This window comes from Nuphar pumila, chromosome 15 (genome assembly GCF_984573655.1).
Source record: "Nuphar pumila chromosome 15, dmNupPumi1.hap1.1, whole genome shotgun sequence".
NCBI lineage: Eukaryota > Viridiplantae > Streptophyta > Magnoliopsida > Nymphaeales > Nymphaeaceae > Nuphar > Nuphar pumila.
In genome coordinates this window covers 44,866,437-44,889,041 of record NC_143263.1, presented here as the reverse complement: position 1 = coordinate 44,889,041, position 22,605 = coordinate 44,866,437, and the positions used below count along the sequence as shown (strand labels likewise).

The 22,605-nt window shown below is 38.5% G+C and overlaps 1 protein-coding gene across 1 annotated transcript in view; it reads right to left on the bottom strand.

The window, feature by feature from the left end:
• Positions 1-21,962, bottom strand: part of LOC149815292 (uncharacterized) — a 54,973-nt gene extending 33,011 nt beyond the window's left edge. Inside the window, exons 1-5 of the mRNA XM_089988973.1 lie at positions 21,656-21,962; positions 21,472-21,533; positions 13,718-13,795; positions 13,033-13,114; positions 12,622-12,692 (exon numbers count right to left, since the gene is read on the bottom strand). Of these exons, the coding sequence (XP_089845099.1) occupies positions 12,622-12,692; positions 13,033-13,114; positions 13,718-13,795; positions 21,472-21,533; positions 21,656-21,710 (348 nt within the window). The 5' untranslated portion in view covers positions 21,711-21,962. The remainder of the gene's footprint in view (positions 1-12,621; positions 12,693-13,032; positions 13,115-13,717; positions 13,796-21,471; positions 21,534-21,655) is intronic.
• Between the last annotated feature and the right edge of the window lie 643 nt (positions 21,963-22,605).

Below are 22,605 nucleotides of genomic sequence, written 5' to 3'. Positions count from 1 at the left end.
TATGCTGGTAAGACCTTTAGTGAACAAATCCGTCACCTGATCAGTCGTGCGTATATAGGCAGGTTCAACTTCCCTGTCTTCTACCTTTTGCCGAATACAATGTTGATCAATCTCTATATGTTTTGTGATGAATGGGGTTGAAAGAAATCTGGATGGCACTTTGATTATCATATAAAAGAGTAGTGGGTAGAATAATTTCTCCTAATTCTACCAAAAGATGCCTCAACCATGTAACATTTGTTGTAGTTGCTACCATAGACCGATACTCGGCTTCAGTACTGGATCGTGCAACTACACGTTGTTTCTTGCTACTCCATGATATTAAGTTTCCATCAATAAAAACACAATACCCCGACAACGACCTTCTGTCATCTGGATCTCCAGCCCAATCAGCATATGCATATACAATTAGTCAATGTTGCTCTCCTTTAGTCTTAGATTGATGATAGACTAAGCCATCCCCAAGTGTTCCCTTTAAGTATCGAAGGATTCTCTTGACAGCATTCATATGTTATGTGCGTGGATCATGCATGAATCGCGAGACTTGATTCACTGCATACACAATGTCTGGTCAAGTGAAAGTGAAATATTGAAGCATACCCACAAGGCTGCGATATTGTCTGGGATCTCCATATCCTCCCCATCCTGAGCACTGAGCTTATGATTCAATACACTGGGAGTGGATAGAGGTTTACAATCCTTCATACCTGCCTTATCCAATAAATCCAAGGTATATTTGTGTTGAGTTAATGAAAGATATTTATCCCGCCGGTCTACCTCAACCCCCAAGAAATAATATAGAACCCCCACATCTTTCATCTTGAGCTTTTGTAGCTTCTATATGTTCATCAGAATTCTCAATAATAATAATATCATCTACATATATGAGAAGTTGACGATCTCGAAAGATAAATAGGGAATGATCGAGATGAGATTGAATGAACCCATGTCGTTGAACTTCGACAGAGAAGCTATCAAATCAAGAATGAGAGGCCTGCTTTAGCCCATAGATGGCTCTTCGTAATTTACAGACATGAGTGTTGGGACTGTGTTCTGCATAACCAGAAGATTGCTCCATATACACTTCTTATAAACTGTCATGCAAAAATGCATTTTTGACATCAAGCTGACCGAGAGTCCATCCATACTGAACCAACAAAGATAAAATTAATCGAATGGTTCCCATTTTGACTACAAGGTTAAAAGTCTCATCGTAGTCTTGCCTGTATTCTTGAGTAAAGCTTTTGGCTACAAGTCTTGCCTTGTAGCGTTCAATGGATCCATCAGGTTTATACTTGATCTTATAGACCCATTTAGAACCTACAACATTTTTGTCTGAGGGTCTAGGAACAATCTCCCAAGTTCCACATTCATGCAAGGCTTCCATCTCCTCATTCATAGCCTCAATCCACTTGATTGACATGTATGCCTGCGAGAAACTGACGGGTTCATCTTGTTAAAATATACACTACGTATGGATCTGGATCCAGATCCATACGCATGACATGTTAAATGAAACACATGTCAAATTAGCTTCATTAATGGCATCCTTGTAATATCTCTGATATTACAAGGATCATTGTAAACCAGTATAGTTTATATATCCTAGGATTTGGTGGTCGAGCCCCAGTTGGTATGCCGCCCCAGCCGATTGTGCATCTCTCTCTCTCTCTCTCTCTCTCTCTCTCTCTCTCTCTTGTGCATAAGTTGAACCATTCATACAAAATCTGATATGGTATCAGAGCTCAGGGGTTGCGGAATCCTATTAGAGGCCGTGTTCAGCGAGATCTGAAGAAATAGGTTTATTTGGCTCCTCTTCCTTCCTTTTCTATTCTCCTTCACGGTAACAGGTTCGTCTCTTAACTCGTCTCTTATTCTCCTCTTTGAGTAATCCAATCTTTTTTTGCAACTCGTCCCTTATTCTCGATTCTTAACGTGATATCCCATCGTTTGCTACTCATAAACAGGTTCGTCTACAATTTTTTTATTATTCTTGTTCAACGACTGTCAGTCATCAACGACTGCAGCCATCAACGACTGTCAGTCATCAGTCTTTGTTTTCCACTCTTAACGTCTGTCAGTGTTTATTCATTCTTTGGTTCTAGAAATTTTTTTTATGCACAAATTATAATCTCGATTGTCAGTCATCACTTGATTTCTTTTATTGCTTCTTTTTTTGGTGTCCCTTGTGCAACGCTTATAGTCAGATTGTAACAGTTTACAATCTCGATTCTGAATCTGCCAAAAAAAAAAACGCTTGGGTTATTTCCAAATATTCGTAGCACAGGTACATGTCTTGTTGAAGTTCTCCTGATTAATTAAGTGATCTCAAACCTCTTTGTTTCTATCCATTCGTTTTGTTTGCTTATTTCTTGTCCCATTGATATGGATTACTCACCGTCATTCGGTCCCTCTGCAAATTTCTTGAGTCAGCTCGTTACAGAAAAACTTACTCATTCTAATTTTTTGACTTGGAAGAGGCAAATCCTCCCTTTTATACGGAGTCAGGATCTCGATGAACATCTGGATGGTTTAGTTCATATACCACCACGGCTTATTTTGCAGGAAACCAAGGATGAGAAGGGTGACACAATTACCATTTCTATTAAGAATCCAGAGTATACAGCTTGGAGGAAGCGAGATCAGTCTTTGGTTGCTTATATTACGTCAACACTCTCTCAAGAAGTGTTGGTTACTCTTTCAGATGATTGCACTGCGGCGGATCTGTGGAGTAAGTTGTCTCAGACATACTCTCAGATATCAGAAGCCAGAGTCATGTACTTAAAAAATGAATTTCAAAGTTTGAAGAAAGGCTCCATGACAGTCATGGAATACATAGGCCGCTTGAAGAGTATTACTGATCAATTAGCGGTTATTGGAAGTGCTATTGCAGATAAAGATAAAGTTCAACAACTTCTCAATGGATTGGGTCCTGATTTTGACATGTTTACCACAGCTTTATCATGCCTTCCTCACTTGCCCACTTTTGACGACCTTCAAGCGAAACTTCTCCAGCATGAGATGATTATGAAACAACGGGCAGAAGGAAATGAATCAGCTCGTCCTCATTCAGTTTTGGCCATGGACACTTCTGTAGGTTTTGGACGAGGGAATGGAGGGCACCAAGGAGGCAGAGGTCGCGGACGTTTTGGGCACGGAGGACGTGGTATCTTGCCTACACCTAATATTTCAGGGAGTTTTAATACAGAGAATCAGAGAAGAGTGCCAACTTGTTTCTTATGTAACAAAAGAGGACATGTAAAAGCTGATTGTTGGTTCAATCTACAGAATAGAGGTAAAATAAACAAAATTGAGAATAAATCAGCTACTACTGTGGACACAAAAGTGCCATCCTCTTCCACAGATGTGCAACAACTTTTGTTGTCAGCATTGTCACAGATGACGATCAAGCAAAATGAACAAGGCGAATGGTATGTTGATTCCGGTGCCGCCACACATGTTACGGGTAATGCAGGTAAGTTATCTCACTTATTGCCTTATTTTGAAAAATGTAGTATAGTTACGGGAGATGGAACTTATCACTCCATTAGTCATACCGGCAATGCACATATCCCTATGTCCAAGTCCTCACTTCACTTGTCAAATGTCCTTCTTGCTCCTAATATTAAAAAGAACATTGTTTTTGTAGCTAAACTTGTTGACGATATGAATTCTTCCGTCGAATTTACTCCCTCTTTTGTTTATGTTAAGGATCTACGAACGAAGGAGACGTTCGCCAAGGGGGAGCGACAAGGAAACATGTACGTCTTCAAGGAGATTCCTTCAGTGTCTTCGCCTTCGTCTTCAGTCTCAGTCCTCCAGTTGAAGTCGTCCAAGCATTCTTCAGTGTCTTCGCCTTCAGAGTCTTTGTTTTCCCCTTCATTGGAAGTTTTTAATTCATCTCATTGTAATAAGCCAGATATTTGGCATAGTCGTTTGGGACATTGTAGTCGGGGTTTCGTTGAAAATCTTGTATCTGATGGTCTCCTTCCAGAGTCTAGTTTATGTCCATTTTTTGATAATAATAATAAATGTTCTTCATGCGAACTGTGCAAAAGCCATGTTCTCCCTTTTCATATTATAAATAAAAGAGCTTCAAAGCCATTTGAGATTATTTGTTCCGATGTTTGGGGACCCGCACCTATTCCTTCTCTTTCTGGCAATCGTTACTATGTTAGCTTTATTGATTCTTATTCCCGTTATACTTAGATATATTTCTTAAAACACAAGCATGAAGTTTTCCAAATATTTCGAGAATTCCATTCGATGGTCAAAACAAAGTTTGCTTGTGATATTGTGCATTTACAATGTGATGGTGGAGGAGAGTATTCATCGAACGAGTTTATTGCCTTTCTTCGGGATAAAGAAATAAGTCGACAGGTTTCTTGCCCTCATACTCCTCAACAAAATGGGGTTGCGGAGAGGAAACACAGGCATATTGTCGAGAGCGCGATGAGCATGTTACATGATAGCAATGTGCCCGTTAGTCTCTAGACAGAAGTTTTTCACACATCTGTTCATATCATAAATCGTCTTCCTATGGTAATTTTGGATCGAAAATCTCCCTATTATACTTTATTTGGGCAACATCCCACTTACGATGAGCTGTGTGTTTTTGGTTGTGTATGTTATGTACATATTGATTCATCTCTGCGAAATAAGTTTCAGGACAAGGCTGTCAAGTGCAGATTTGTTGGGTATGCAGATGAATACAAAGGTTATCGATGCTATGACCCTACTACAAAACGTATCAGGACCTCCATAAATGTTGTCTTTGACGAACGAAATTTTGAGGTCAATGACTCTGCAACGTTGCCATCTCGAGAATTAGAAGTATATGATCCATGGATAAGCGCAGATCTTTTTGCTAATACAGGAGAAACATGTCAGACAAATTGTCCTTCCTTCGGCTTGAGTAGGGAGATACATGACCCACAGATGCATGTTGAATTATCACCAGTTGAGTCTCCAATTAAGCCACCCCCAGTAGAACGCTTCTCTGGACAGATATACACTAGACGGGACAAAAATACAGAGCCGAGGAATGTGGGTAGCATCGCCACTGATCCAGCTCAAAGGCCGTCACGCATTAAGCATCCTATTCAACGATGGGTGAGTTATGAGACCTTCTCCCTTGATTTCCAGTTGTTTATGTCTCAGCTCACAAAACAGGATGAACCCACTTGTTTTAATCAAGCTCTTCAATCCCGTCATTGGACTGAAGCTATGAATGAAGAAATGGAAGCTCTTCATGACTGTCAGACTTGGGAAATAGTCCCTCGGCCAGAAGGAAAGAATGTAGTTGGCTCAAAATGGGTTTATAAAACAAAGTATAAGCCTGACGAAAGTATTGACAGATATAAGGCACGACTTGTTGCTCGAGGATTCACACAACAATATGGTGAAAACTACGATGAAACTTTTAGTCCCGTAGTCAAAATGGGTACTATTCGTGTCATCATATCCCTAGCAATCGATCGAGGTTGGAGCCTTAGCCAGATGGATGTTAAAAATGCATTTTTGAATGGAACTTTAAAGGAAGAAGTGTATATGGAACAACCTTCTGGTTATGCGGAGAAGGATCCTATTGCCTGGGTGTGCAAACTAAGGAAATCTCTGTATGGGTTGAAACAGGCGTCCCGTTCCTGGTTTGAAAGTTTCTCTATGCAAATTCAGAGTTATGGTTTTAGAAGATGCTCTCTGGATCACTCACTCTTTATTTACCAAAAGGCAGACATTGTTATACTTCTTCTTATATATGTTGATGACATTGTGATCACTGGGAGTTCAGATAATCATGTGCAAGACGTGAAGCAGTTTTTAATGAAAACTTTCAAGATGAAAGATTTAGGGGAGTTGAGGTACTTTCTTGGTGTGGAAGTTGACAGACAACAAGACACATTGACACTCATGCAACAAAAATACACTCTTGACCTTCTGGAAAGAGCCGGGATGACGAATTGTAAACTAGTCAGTACTCCTAGTGTATTACATCAAAGGCTGAGCTCTGAAGATGGTCATCCTTGTGTCAACCCTACAACGTATAAAAGTCTCGTGGGGATGTTACAGTACTTGACCTTTACCAGACCTGATATAGTTTATGTTGTAAATCAGGTATCCCAGTTTATGCATGCTCCAACGGAGGGTCATATGGAAGTTGTGAAGCGCATTCTACGCTATTTAAAATGAACTATAGGAGACGGACTTGTTTATCGCAAGAACGATAATCTGCATAGAGGACATGAACTCATCACTTATACAGACGCAGATTGGGCAGGAGATCCAGATGAGCGACGATCTGTCTCTGGATATTGTGTATATATTGGACACAATTAAGTGTCCTGGAGCAGCAGAAAACAAAAGGCAGTGGCACGATCGAGTACAGAGGCTGAATACAGATCGATGGCTGCAGGGACGGCAGAAGTCACATGGCTTAGACACTTATTGAGTGATCTTGGGGAGACAATTATTCGATCATTTCTTCTATGTGACAATCAAAGCGCAATCAACATTGCATGTAATCCTATTCAGCATAGCAGAACGAAGCACATTGAGATTGATCAACATTTTATACGGCAAAAAGTTGAGATGAAGGAGATAGAACTACGTCATGTTCGAACAAAAGATCAAGTGGCAGACCTGTTTACCAAGGGGTTAACTGGACGTCAATTTTGGCTATTGAAGAGCAAGTTGTACATGCTACAAAATCATGTACAACTTGAGGGAGGGTGTTAAAATATACACTGCGTATGGATCTGGATCCAGATCCATACGCATGACATGTTAAATGAAACACATGTCAAATTAGCTTCATTAATGGCATCCTTGTAATATCTCTGATATTACAAGGATCATTGTAAACCTGTATAGTTTATATCCTAGGGTTTGGTGGTCGAGCCCCAGTTGGTATGCCGCCCCAGCCGATTGTGCATCTCTCTCTCTCTCTCTCTCTCTCTCTCTCTCTCTCTCTCTCTCTCTCTCTCTCTCTCTCTCTCTCTCTCTCTACTTTCCTGTGCATAAGCTGAACCATTCATACGAAATCTGATACATCTTGCTTTTCAATCTGAGAAACGAATAATTGCAGGTCCGTAGAGAAGTTGTTATAACTGACCCATCTCTCAATAGGGTGGCGAATTCTTCCAGTCCGCCTGGGTTACACATAAACTTGCTGAGCATTATTCTTGTTTCGTCGTACATAGACGACTCCTTGAAATTTTGTGGCATCTGAAGTAGGCATGCTAGGAGTCTGCACATTTCTCAAGTCTTTCATCTGAGGCTCTACATCGGTCTCACACCATTCAACAGGTGATGTGTGACATGAGGGAACAGCATGCGTCTCTATCTAGTTAAGTAACTCAGTAGCAAGCCACGGCTGATACCACTCAACGGCCCTGTTGTGCCCATCTACACTTCCTGAGTCCTCAACGATGGTTTCATCAAACACAACATTTCGTGAGACTCTGATGCGATGAGTGGTGGGGTCATAGCATCGATACCCTTTGTATTGATCAACATATCCAACAAACTTTCACATACATGCTTTGTCCTGAAACTTATCACGTTGAGAGCTATCAATATGAACGTAACATATACAACCAAACACTCGTAATTCATTATAATCAGGTTGAATCCCAAAAAGAGCAAAATAAGGGGATTGGTTCTCTAGCAATCTCATAGGTAGACGATTTATGATATATACAGCTGAGTGGAAGGCTTCCGACCACAAACTCACGAGAATGTGAGTGTCATGCAACATACTCAAGGCACTTTCCACAATGTGTCGATGTTTTCTTTCTGCTACACCATTTTGTTGTGGTGTATATGGGCAAGATATACGATGACTTATTCCATTATCTTGGAGAAATTCAGTAAATTCCTTTGATATATACTCGCCTCCTCCATCACATTGGAAATGTTGAATTGTAGACGAGAATTGATTGCAGACTAAAGCGAAAAATGAGCGAAAGAGTTTGAACACCTCGGATTTATGTTTCATAAAATAAATCCAAGTATATCTGGAATAGCTATCAATAAAGGTTACGTAATAGCGACTACCAGATAAAGAAGATTGTGGGGCAGGTCCCCAAACATCAGAATAGACAATTTTCAAATGGCACTGAAGCTCTTTGATTTATTGAATTAAAAGGAAGAACATGACTCTTACATAGTTGACAACTGGAACAAAGTGAAGTATCATACTCAACACTCATACTAGACTCTGGAACAAGTCCACTCGACACAAGTTTCTTAATAAAAGAACCATTACAATGGCCCAAACGACGATGTCAAATCTCTGGCTCATTACACTGAGATAAACTAAAACAATCTTTGGACGACACTAGTTGGACTGACTGAATGACCGACGAATTTGATGAAGCACCACAAACTGAAGAAGAAGATTCTTTGAGGACATACATGTTTCCCTATCGTTCTCCTTCAACGAGCGTCTTCTTCGTGAGAAGATCCTTGACACATACAGAAGGAGTAAATTTGACGGAAGAATTAGTATCATCAACAACTTTAGAGACAGAAACAATATTCTTGACAATACTGGTAGAATGATAGACATTGGACAAATTTAAGGAAGAATTAGAGAGTGAAAGGTTAACATTTCCAGTATGAGATATAGAGTGAAGGGTACCATGTCCAGTTTTAATATGACATTTTTCACGATAAGGAATAGGTTTTAAAATCTTACCGACATCACTTGTCACATGTGTTGCAACCCCAAAATCAATATACCACGTTCCTTGCTCATTCTGCTTGAAGCTTAAACTTGAAAGAGCAGATATCAAAAGATTCTTCACATTATCCTTTTCATCATCCTTCGAGTCTTCTCCTATTCTTCCTCTGTGAGAGGATCCTGCACCATTAAATTTTCCCTTGTTTTGTGGGTTGTACCAACAATTGGCTTTGATGTGCCCCCTTTTGTTGCATTGAAAACATGTTGGTATATTTCTGAAGCTCTGGTTCCCTGAGAAAGGGGACATATTGGGCGTGGGCAACAATCCTCGTCCTCCTTGACTATTCCTTCTATGTCCACGTCCACCTCGAAAACCTCCACGTCCTCTTCCTGACATCATCCCTATAAATACATCATGGTTGCTAGAGTTCAGGGTCATTTCTTCTCCTCTAATGGTAACTTTATACTGCAATAACTTCGCGCGAAGATCTTCAAAACTTGGCAAGGAAGGGAGACATAGAAGGGAGGTGACCAGCATGTGATAATTGGATCCAAGGCCATTCAGTGCATGTTGAACCTTTTCTTTGTCAGGAATTTCACAACCCACCATGGCCAGTTGATCAGTGATGGTCTTGACTTTGCTTGTGTACTCTGTAACTGACAAGTTTTCTTTCTTTAAGAGCTGAAATTATTTCTTTAAATGTAAGATTTTGGCCTCTGAAATTTGTGAATAAGTCTGCGCCAACCTTTGTCATAACTCCATAGCTGAGCATTTGTCGGGAATGCCCACTAAGACCTCTTGAGAAAGAGTAGAGGTGATGTAGGCAACGACTACTTGATCTTTTCTCCTCCATGTCCCAAATTCTGGATTGTGAATCAATTTATCGAAAACCTCCCTTTTATCATCTCGCTCCTCCTGCATCACAAACTCTGGTGGTGCATGAACTGTCCCATCGAGGTGTCCGGAGAGATCCAAGCTCCTGATAAAAGGCAAAATCTGCCTCTTCCAGGTCAAGTAATTCGAGTTGTTCAGATTTTCAAAGATTAGTTGACCAAGAAAACTTGATGGTAGAAAAGGGGAATCAATGAGGAAAGGAGAGGGCACGAAGAAAGATCAATACAAAATGACAAGTGCAGTGAATGCAGCAATATCAGAGATTTCAGCAAGCTCGTCCTTTTTTTAAGGACAAGATAGCTGCAGATAATCAAAATTTCCCAAATGTGTTGATACTGCCTAGAATTATGGAAAGGCCAAACAAGACAGCAGTCTGATTTAATTAAATCGAAACAGATGTGTTGCTGACGTCAAGATGGGCTAGGCGGCAGGAATAGAAGGAACGTCAAAAAGAAAACTAGGGTAAAGAATTCAGTTCGGGCAAAGGACAAACTAGATCTGATAATCAAAACAGATCTGACATTAATAAAGAACGACGTCAAGAAATAAGATTTCAATCTGATGCAACATGAACAGGTTTCAAACTGTTTCACGCGTGCTCATCCAATAGTAAAAACCTGCAACGTGGACAGATTTCAATCTGTTTCACGTGTGCATAGGTATTATAAAGAGATGACGTGCAGATATGAAAAAAAAAAACGACGTCAAGAAATAAAGATCGTCAAGAAATAAAGATCGGGTGTGGTAACGCTAAGACTGATGCAGCGTGAAAGTTTCACGTGTGCACAGATGTTAACATTTAGACGTTCAGATATAGAGGAAAGATCGACGTCAAGAAATAAGATTTTGCCCCTTTTTTTTAGTTTGAGTCTGAAGAGAAAAGAACGTCAACAAGGAAGAGGGGAGAGGAGAGATAGGGAAGAATCACGGTGACCTGTTAAGGCACTGGATCTCGCAGGAGACACTTTCTGGAACCAGTTTCGTGCACATCAAGCGGTGATCAGAATCGAGCCTGCACTGATACCATGTTAGAATTTATCCACCAATGTTCGGTTGATGCTGAGGAAGGAGATGATTGAGAGAGAGAGAGAGGGGCGGCTGCAACAAATGGTACAATTCTTCATGCTAGGATCGTGCCCTATATGTTATATTTATATTTAAAACTGAATTGGGTCTGGATATTACACTATATTACATCAGTTCCAGACCCAATATAAACAATACAGAGAAGTTTGGATTAATACATAGGTTTCAGTCCAGATCCAAAACCCGTAATGGGTAAAACGACCCAGTCTCAATATTACTAAATTTGACCGTACATATGTGTTTGGCCGTGTCAATTTACTAGGAAACAATACTTGGATCAAGTTTTTTCCATGAAAAACATGAGTTTTTAAGCCTTGAATATTTAAAAAAATCCTAAGTCATTGATTTCTTAAACTTTATAAAAACCTACCTGTGTATAGAAATCGGATGATCCAAGAGTCGGTCCCCATAGAATCAAGCATGTAGAACACATTTGTATGGTCAGATTTAAGGAAAACACAAAAAACCCCTTTAAAAGACCGGTTAGCACGGCGGTTAGCGAGAAATGTGGTTCGCAGCTACCACCTTATCAAATATATATATATATATATATATATATATATATATATATATATATATATATATATATATATATATGTGTGTGTGTGTGTGTGTGTGTGTGTCCATTACCAACAAATGCCTCTTTTTATTTTTAAATATTTGTTTTTTTTTCATGAAACCAACCTTACAGATCTACGTGTTTTGTTTAGTAGGAATCAACTTTTGAATCATTCGATTACGACACGTAGGCAAGTTTTTATAAGGTTTCAAAAATCAATGGCCTACAATGTGAGATACTTTTCAAGGTCATAAAATCATTTTTTTTTCATCAAAAAGACATGATCCAAAGGCTGGTTCCCACTATTTTGAACATGCTGAATCCAACCATGAGGACAGATTGGATCAAAACAACCCACACCATAGAGAACAAGAGGCGTTTGCACTTAATGGCACCATTACTAAAACAGTACTATATATATATATATATAGATAGATAGATAGTGATGAAAACATGCTAAATGAGTTTTTCAATTTTTTCTGTTGCTTTTTCATGATTTTGACCCCATAGATGTGTTCGTCATGGTCAATTGACTGGGAATCAACACCTTAATCATGTATTTTCGATGAAAAAAAGATATTTGGAGCCTAAAAATTTTACAAAGATTTTGGACCATTGTTTTTTCGAAACTTACAAAAACCCACCCACGTGTCAGAATTGAACTTTCTCCAAGAACTGATCCCTATAAAATAAAGTCACAAACCACATATGTACAGTCAAAATTTCAAAATAAAACGATAAAAGCCTGAAAACCCATTTAGCATCTCTCTCTCTCTCTCTCTCTCTCTCTCTCTCTCTCTCTCTCTCTCTCTCTCTCTCTCTCTCTCTATATATATATATATATATATATATATATATATATATATATATATACACACACATATGTATAGGGATAATATTTGGCCGTAGCGCACTACATCATAATGAGTAGAAAATACAATTTTTTACCTTTTTTTTTGTAGATTGGATCCAAAGATGTGATCTACAAAGTTCTTTTAGCAGTTAACAGGTTCTCCATTGTGCGATTGTATAACTATGATTTTGATAGCTTGAAAAATCGAAGGCTCACAATTATGTCCCATAGATACAACAGCTGCTATGGGGGTAGGCCATTTTTTCAAGAAGTTTCCATATGACCAATATATAAGGGCATATAAAATGGGAGTCAAAATACAGTATCTGTATGACATAGGCTCACAATATGTGAAAACTTCATGGCTCAATAAAAACACAAACCAAGGTATGATCACCATGAAACAAACCATGCTGAAATCTGAATGCATACATGAGGTTGGATTAGGCTGATACAGCAGCTCACACCCACAATTTCCAGCAACCATTACTCCATCTATATATATATATATATGGATGTAGAAACACACACGCAAATAGCAATACCTTCCACCACATGTAGCCATATCCCAAAGCCCCTAAGGTAGCAGCTGGCACCAGAAGAGATGTCATATTACCTGGAAAGAAAAGACAAACTCATAAAATCTAGTGCCACTCAAGCAAAAACAGAGCCTTCCCAACAGGATAGACCTTTAGAATGAATACGTTGACAAAAACTCCATATTAAGAGTTTTAATTGAAAACAACCTTTTCTCATGAAAGAAAAATAATAGGCTACATATCTGAAAGAGAAGCAACCAAAATTTCTTCTCCTGAAAAATTGGAGGTGTAATTGAAGACGAAAAAGCCATAGATTTTATGGTGAATAAAAGGCAACACTTTTGTATCTATAATGATATCCTAGTTGTCTTGCTACAGAAACGTAAATGAACTTTCATGATACAGTGAGAAGGATACCCATTTGACCAGAACCTCCATTAACAACAGTTATCTGTCGTGCAGAGGCTAACCGCCGCAACTCCGTTGCTAATTGACGGACCTAGATGAACACAAAATAAAATCATAGGTACCATAGTTTAAATTTAGTGATGAAAGATACTACTACTATTGCCAACAAAACATGCACCATTTCTAAATAAAAATCAGTTTAACAAGGAAATAGTATTGCAACATGTCAGTAAGACATCCAATAACACATGGCCCAATGGAACCAGATGCCAGGATTTGGACGCTCCAACCCACCCCACCAGGCTTGCTCCACTTGGTCCATCACACGTGCAGGCAGTAGACAGTATTCCTCCAAAGCTACACATCATCAACTAATCTAAAAGTACCTCATCTTTGAATGCCAGTCCAACTTTCCCACCATAGTAATTCAAAAATTAAAATACGCTTAATGTTTCCACTTCCAAGAAACAACCTTATTATAGTCTAGATTTTGTGAAAAGTAGACATTTTCTCATGGGCTCAATGATCATCCCTAACAAACAGTTAAAAGGAAAAAGGTTGGCAATCATTCAAGTTTCCTATCTAAGGGAAAACATTAAATATTCATTGTTTCTTCCTCAGACACCAAATTACAAACACCTGCAGAAATAAACAATTGACTCTCTTGCTAAATATGATACAGAAGATCTGTTACCTGTGAAGCAAGAGCTTCTGAGTGGTCAGACTCAGCACCAGATGACTCTCCAGATTTATCAAAACCCTTCAGTAATGCCTGTGCCAATAAAAAAGACAAAAAGAATAAAAACCCAAAGTCCACCAGAATAAGTAAATGACATAGAGAACTTCCAACACTAACAAAATAACAAAGAAATGTTCCAAAATCAACCACATTTTGCAGTCAAATGTCATAAAATGATTCAGAAAAAGGCCCAGTACAATTTGTTTTACCTTTCCAAAAAAAAACTGCTCCACTTGGTACTAATGGGCAGGAAATAGGAAAAAGGAATCATAAAGCTTTGGCAAATGATAAAATCAAGCTTCAGTATGACAAAACAAGTTTGCTGTAATTGCAACAGTTGTTCATCCCAGCAAATATCCATAGTTAAATGATCTCCGCGTTTGGAGGGGAAAAAAATGAAAGGAAAATATATAGCTGAATGTGACAATAGTTTTGATGAAAGCTACAACAATACAAACATAATAACAAAGTCAAAATCATCAATTTATTAGCTCTAAATTTCTCTATGTGAGAATTTTCAAATTCTCCATCCCTTTTCTCTGGGAAAATCCACGAGTAAGAGATCAATCACATGTTTGGTGCATTACATACAAAAGCTTCTAATATAAATATAAAACTAAGAAGAATAAATGACACAATTGCAATTAACATGGTTGGATTTCTCAGCGAGTCAACTCGTGACTTAGCCGAGTCACACCGGATTGGTGCCTTACTGAGCGAAAAACACAGGTAAACTCGGAATGAACCAAAAACCATCTGCTTCGCATGGAAACTTGGCTGACTCGGCCAAGAAATTCAGTGCAATGAACCGGTCGAAAAAGAGCCAGTTTACGCTTGAATCAACTGAATTAGGCCTCCGATAAGATTTGGCCGATTCAATTGCCATTCACAAATCAAACACAAAAAAAATGAAAGAGGGTGCAAGTTAAAACCCTACCCCTCCTTCAACCTCTCCTTGTAATGAAATATGCGGAAAAGAAATGTATGTCCTACAATGGACATTCACACATAGAAATCAAAGAACAAGTCCAAAAGAGGACATACACAAAAGCCAATAATGGCTAGAAAGCATAAAATCTTATAAATGCACTAAAGGGCTTGAAGAAGCCACACATTACAAAGGGGGAGACCCCACTTATTTATAGGCAAGAGAGGAGTGAGAGAGGGTTAGAGAAGAGAGAGGGAAAGGCACCATTGGGAGACCCAACAAGGTGTCGTTGGGCTCCCAACGGTCACAATTGTGACCGTTGGGGGCCCAACGACTCCTTGTTGGGGCCCCCAATGAAGGTGCATTTAATGCACAAAAAGGAAAAAAAAAATAAGAAAAAGAAAAAAAAGGAAAAGAAAAGAAAAAGTAAAAAGAGGAAAAAAAGACTATACTGCCCCCTATTGGGCGATATTACAGAAATACCCCTTATCGGGTATGAGTGAATATACTTATATACTTATATACTTATATATATATATATATATATATATATATATATATATATATATATATATATATATATTTATATATATAAATATATTGATTACATGTATATTTTAACACCCCCCCTCAAGCTTTACGGGGATACAACCGAAAGCTTGTTGAGAAGAAACATGAAACGAGGAGCAGCAAGAGCTTTAGTGAAGAAATCCGCCAACTGGAACTCGGATGTCACGTAGGGCAGTGCTATGGTTCCTTTTAAGTATTCATCTCGAACATAGTGACAGTCCATTTCTATGTGTTTAGTCCACTCATGGAAGGTGTGATTGCTTGCAATATAAATGGCGCTTTTGTTATCACAACACATCTTCGAAGGAGTAGAGATGATTACGCCCATATCATTGAGGAGACTTCTAAGTCATACAAGCTCCATGATTGTAGTGGCCATTGCACGATACTCTGCTTCTGTTGAGGATAATGACACCTTTTGTTGCTTCTTGCACCTCCAAGAGATCATAGAGTCACCTAAGAAAACACATAAACCTGTAGTTGAGACTCTATCATTGGGGTTTCCTCCCCAATCAGCATCAGTATAAGCAATTAAATCAAGAGATGATGAAGAGGAAAGAAAAACTCCCTTAGTTATGGTGTTTTTAATGTATCTGACTATTCTTAAGACTGCACTCATGTGCACAGATGTAGGTGCATGTTGAAACTGACTGACTGAGTGAACTGCATGAGCTATGTCTGGCCGAGTGATAGATAAGTATGTCAGGGCCCCAACAAGTTGACGGTAGGGAGTAGGATTCTCGAGAAGTATTCCATCTTCCAACCTTAACTTTGCATTGATGACCTCAGGGGTGTCTGTCTTCTTATCATCGGAAATGCCAGATTTGGAACAAATGTCAGCAGCGAGTTTCATCTGGGAGAGAATATACCCTCGGGGAGAGTAGGCTACTTCAATACCTAAAAAATATCTTAAGAAACCAAGATCAGACATGTCAAAATTTTCTTTTAAAACTTTCTTAATATCATGGATTCCTTTTTTATCACTTCCAGTGATGATCATATCATCAACATATAGTAGTAAAATAACTACTGAAGACCCTGCATTTTTCACAAACAACGCAGTGTCAGTATAACATGAACGAAAATTCAAGCTAGTCATTACATTGCTAAATCTGTCATGCCAAGCTTTCGGAGCTTGTTTTAACCCATATAGCGCCTTTTTTAGTTTAAGAATTTTGTTTTCACCAATAGATACTCCTGGTAGAGGATCCATATAGACCTCTTCACTTAGTTCGCCATTAAGAAATGCGTTCTTAACAGCCAATTGATAGATAGGGCATTTTTTAACGGATGCAACCGCAATAAGAGTCCTAACACTAGTCATTCTAGCTACGGGAGCGAAGGTTTCTTCATAGTTTATTCCGTACTCTTGAGCATATCCTTTGGCTACCAACCTAGCTTTATAACGTTCTAAGGACCCATCACTTTTAGTTTTAATTTTGAAGACCCATCTACATCCAATAGACTCCTTTCCAGTGGGTAATGAGGTTATTTCCCAAGTTTTAGCCTTTTCAAGGGCACTAAGTTCTAGTTTCATGGCTTCAACCCATTGAGGAATGTTTTTGGCTTCATTATAGTGTGACGGTTCATGATAAGAGTGTAATGCAATAAGGCATGCTCTATATTTAGGTGTTAGGGACTCATAGGAAACAAACCTATTAGGAGGATTGGAGATCCGGCTAGATCTCCTTAAAGAGGTTTCTTCTATGTTGGAACTTTGAGAATATTTTTCTAAAGCGCTAATGAGAGTTTCTTAACCACGCCTAACATAGGTTTGAGTTGACCTATCATTACTTTCATTTTCAACATTACTAAGAGGAGTATCCTCTAAATCATTAGGAACATCCTCCTCGTGAGGAGTCACATCTTCTTGAGAGAGAAGATCAAATAAGAAAGCATATTCGCTTTCATCAATATCTTTATTTTTCTCAAAACCGTTCTCATTTTCTAAAAAGGTAACATCTTTGGATACATATAGTTTGTTGCTTTTGGGATCGAAGCACCTAAAACCCTTTTGATTTTCTCCGTATCCTAAGAACACACATTCGATAGCCTTGGGAGATAATTTATCTCTTTTATGTGTAAGGACAAAACACTTACACCCAAAAATTCTTAATCTATTAAAATCGGGTGTTCTTTCAAAAAGTTTTTCATATGGAGATATATTTTGTAGGGATGAGGATATCATTCTATTTATCATATAAGTGGAGGTTAAGGCGGCTTCGGCCCAATAACATTTTGGAATTTCTTTGGAAATGAGAAGGGTCCTAGTGGTTTCCAAGATGTGTCTATGCTTTCTTTCGGCTAGACCGTTTTGTTGGGGAGTCCTAGGACATGACCTTTGATGACAAATTCCATTGGTTTCTAAATATTCTTGAAATTCATTTGATAGATATTCTCCACCGGAATCGGATCGAAGAATGGAGATATTAGTTGAAAATTGATTTTTGACAATCATATGAAATTTTTTAAAGAAGTTAAAAACTTCGGATTTTAGATTGAGAAAATAGATTCACACATATCGAGTGAAATCATCAATGAAAGTAACATAATATGAGTACCCTCCTTTTGATATGACCGGAGAAGGACCCCAAACATCCGAATGAACTAATTCAAAGGGTCTTTTTGACACAAATGTTCTTTTTGGAAATGGGGTTGATTTCATTTTTCCAAAAATACAACTCTTGCAAACAAAATGTTTCTCATTACAAAATTTCTTTCCAAAGGGAAAGGAGTACATTTTTTAGAAGCTTGGATGTCCAAGTCTTTGATGCCAAGTTTCTATATTTTTATCTTGGACATGATTACAAAATGAGTTAGTAGGGAGTTTCAAATTGGTCATGTAGTAGAGATCTCCCCTCCTATGGCCTTGCCCAATCCGCTTCCCGGACTGGAGATCCTGTATAGAGCAATCCTTGGTTGAGAAGGAGATTTCACATCCATGATCACATATTTGAGAGACAGATAAAAGATTCGAATTAAGTTGAGGTACTACCCTTACATTTGGTACAAAAAAATCTTTTGAAAAATCTAAGGTTCCAAAACTTTTAACTTGTAAAGAGGTACCATCGGCGGTGGAAACAAAAGAATTTTTGGAGTTGCTACATACATTGGATAGTCCATTTTCAATAGGGGTCATATGAAAAGATGCTCCAGAGTCAAGAATCCAAGAAGGCGTACCTGGAGGAGAAGAAGAAGCAATGGCGGCTCCCGAAGTTGATGGCGACTTGAGTAGAATTTGAAGTGCTTCGGATAGTTGAGCAAGGGAAAAGGACTCTTTCCCTTTCATTGGCTCCTCCTTTTGTGGGATTTCTTCAATAATAGCAACTTTACCTTTTGGAGGTTCATTTATCTTTGGACAATTAGGTCTTATATGACCTGGTTCTTGACAATGATGGCAAATGGCTTTCCTATAATTGCCATTATAGTTGTTTTGCATCCCAAAGTGTGGAGGCTTGTAGGCTTTCATATGATTGTCGGGTTTAGACACGGCGAGAACTTCATCTCCTCCTTTAATCATGCCAAGACGTGTTTCTTCTTGGCATATTTCGGCTATGACATCTTCCAATGGAAGTGGTTTCGATCTATGAAGGAGGGAGGACCTAACTTGTTAATATTCGGGCCTAAGCCCATGTAAAAATTGGAAAAAGTGTTCTTTCTTCATTTGTTCTCTTCTCATTTCTACATCTTCACTTGATACCCATTTGGGTTCAAGAAAGGATAGCTCATCCCATAAAGGGCCAAGACTGCTATAGTAATCTCTTACACTCATTTCACCTTGCTTAATGGTACGAATTTTTTCTTGGATAAAAAATTGACGAGCAAGGTCTTTTTGGGTATACATACCTTTCATAAAGAACCATGCTTCATTTGCTAGGCGGAATTTAGCAATATTGGCACAAATCTTTAGCTCCACGTTGTTCATGAACCATGCAAGAATTTTTGCATGCTTACTTTCCCAATCTTCTACCTTGGATTGGTGATCTTCAATAGCCTTCATGCGAGCATTTCCTTCTAGAGCTTTTTCTTGATCACCATCAATTTTCGTAAGTTGAAGTTGAGGTTCCCTAATGGTGCCCATAACGTATCCCCAAAGCTTTTTACCTTTGAGGTTGTTCTCAATAGCGGCGGCCCACATCATGTAGTTAGTACCATTGAGCTTGAAGGAGAGATCAATCTTTTGTTCTCCTTCCATTATATAATCAAGAATGGAGGACAAACAAAGAGAGATAAAACTAGACAACTAGCAAAATGAATCAAGAGCACAACCAAGGCTCTGATACCATGTAATGAAATATGCGGAAAAGAAATGTATGTCCTACAATGGACATTCACACATAGAAATCAAAGAACAAGTCCAAAAGAGGACATACACAAAAGCCAATAATGGCTAGAAAGCATAAAATCTTATAAATGCACTAAAGGGCTTGAAGAAGCCACACATTACAAAGGGGGAGACCCCACTTATTTATAGGCAAGAGAGGAGTGAGAGAGGGTTAGAGAAGAGAGAGGGAAAGGCACCATTGGGAGACCCAACAAGGTGTCGTTGGGCTCCCAACGGTCACAATTGTGACCGTTGGGGGCCCAACGACTCCTTGTTGGGGCCCCCAATGAAGGTGCATTTAATGCACAAAAAGGAAAAAAAAAATAAGAAAAAGGAAAAAAAGGAAAAGAAAAGAAAAAGTAAAAAGAGGAAAAAAAGACTATACTGCCCCTATTGGGCGATATTACAGAAATACACCTTATCGGGTATGAGTGAATATACTTATATATATATATATATATATATATATATATATATATATATATATATATATATATATATATATATATTTATATATATATATATAAATATATTGATTACATGTATATTTTAACACTCCTCTCTGCTCTCTCATCTCCAACCGTCAAGCATCCTCCTCAACCCACTGCAGTGCTGATAGTCAGATTTTCTGGTGACGGCGAGCTTAGGGAGTTGGCAAAGAGAAGCTGCGACTCTCATGCTCTATCATTTTCTCTGTCTGTAATTCCTCTGGCCATCTGCAGCTCTGGTTCTTTGACTACCGAGAGTTTCTGGCAGGTCAGTGGTGTGCCGGCTACCCGTGAAGGAGGGTTCCGCTCTCTCTTTTGACCAGGCTACCTCTTCTCGTCTTCTAGAATACGTGAAATAAAAAAGGTTTATTTTTTATGCCATGTTTGTGGTCACTTTTGTGAACATATTCTTGTGGTTAGAGGTGATTTGAAAACTGGTACTTAGATTTGCTATTGCTAATCCTAAAATACGAATGATAAGCAATATTTTTGTTATTTATGGCTAGCTGCTTGTTTATTGTCGATGAGCCTGCTCAATGCATTCGACAAGAATGCCTTGGAATGAATTCAATGATGCATGTTCATAATCAATTCTGGCAGCCTACATCATTGATTGGTAATAGCATACTTTTGGATATGGGCACTTGTTCTGTGACCTGTTTAGCCAGTGGAATCGAAAGTAGAAGGAAAATGGATTTTGCTTTCCAACTTTTGTCTACTTTATGTTCCACAGGGAAATAGAATGATATAAAATGTTTTAGATGATGGTCTCAAAGAAAATTTTTGTTTTTTTTTTTATGATTATGATTTGTTTAGGACATTAAGCTATGTAATTTTTATAGTATGAAACTGTAACATGTATTGTTATGATTTATTTTTATAAATTAAATAAAAACATTGACTCGTCCGAGTCACGGTGTTGACTCTCTTTAGTCACCGAATTGCTTGTGACCGATCCGAGACCAAGTTCCGAGAACGCCAACCATGGCAATCAATACACAGAAGAAAAAGAAGCAAGGAAGAGAGAGGGAGGGAATCCAGTAAACGAATATACCCTGTCATATGACACATACATTGACACACTCAATACCAGAATTAAATCAAATTCATAGTAATTCTATTGTGAACTATATCAGCTTTCAAGCAATGGAGATTACATAACAAATCAGAACATTAAAAACAAATATAAGCACTTTCATCCAACCGCACGAAGCAGAATCATAAAGCAAAAACGGCTCGTTCAAACCGATCACACGGACGATCCCGAAGTTCGAGCACGGACTTCATGATCACAATTTTTTATACAAAAAAAAAAACAACAATCAAAACCTAATTTCTTGCATGCTTCCAGAACTCAAAAAGAAAAAACTCCAAATTCAGTGAAACAATGGAATCTAACCTGAAGTTCCCCCAATATATCCGACAACTTTCCGTTCCTTAGAACGATCGATCCCGTGTACCCTGAAACCACAAAAACACCATTTACAACAAGAAAACCCTAAAAGGGGGACGATCAAACTCAATCCCTAACTCATACAAAATTTACAAAAACTCGACAGAAAGAGAGAGAGAGAGAGAGAGACCCGCTCCGAAGAGAATGAGAATCTTCGAGAGCCCTATTCCCGACCGCAACGCCATGGCCGATTCTGCACAGAGCGATCAATAAAGCCCTTAGAATTCCTCTTCGGATCGAAGACCAAGAGAGAAGAACCCTCCGTATTCGAACCAGGAAACCCTAGTTAGGGTTAGGGTTTGGAGCTCCCCGGGAAGCAGAGGGGGAAGGGGATTGAAAGCGTCCCGCCTTGATCCACTTTAACTAGGAAGAAGGAAGCCTTCCCAGTTCCCCCACTTCACTGTGGAGGCCACAAACTTTTTATTACGAAAAAACCCTTAGGCTTTCTACAAAATACCAAATGACTGCCGTTAACCCTACTTATGTTTATAGGATCCTGTTAAGAAGACCGATCTGGTAGTTGTTGTTTTTTTTTATTATCACGGAGAAACCACCCATAAAGTAAGCCTAATAAGTTTTGCGTTGTCAGGACAGCGATCCTAAGTAAGTACTTAGTAGTTGCCACGCTTTAGCTTTCGCGCAGGAGGCATAGAGACAAATTTGGCAAAAATATCATGAGAAATTACTTGAAGCTTAAAATAGGTAATTTCTCTTGATTTTTTTTTTGTCAGAAACATAAACATCGGGATTTAGACGTGACATTTATGTTTTTATTGGCTATTTATCGTAAAAAAACTGTGTATTTTATTTTTAAATTTGTAAAATTTTATTTATTTATAAAAATGTATTTTTATTATCAAGATTTTGCCAAAAAATGCAAGATTTACAATTTTATTTTATTTTGCTTAATTTATTTCCGACCAATTTTGCTGTTTTTTTTTTACTTTTGCCACTATGGCAAGGAGGTGACGCCCAAGAGATTAGCGATGATGGCAATGGATCGGAGGGCCCGCCTCGCTCTCTTTGGATCGGGGATGAAAGATATAAAATGAGAATAGAAGCAGGAATGAACTTATGCTT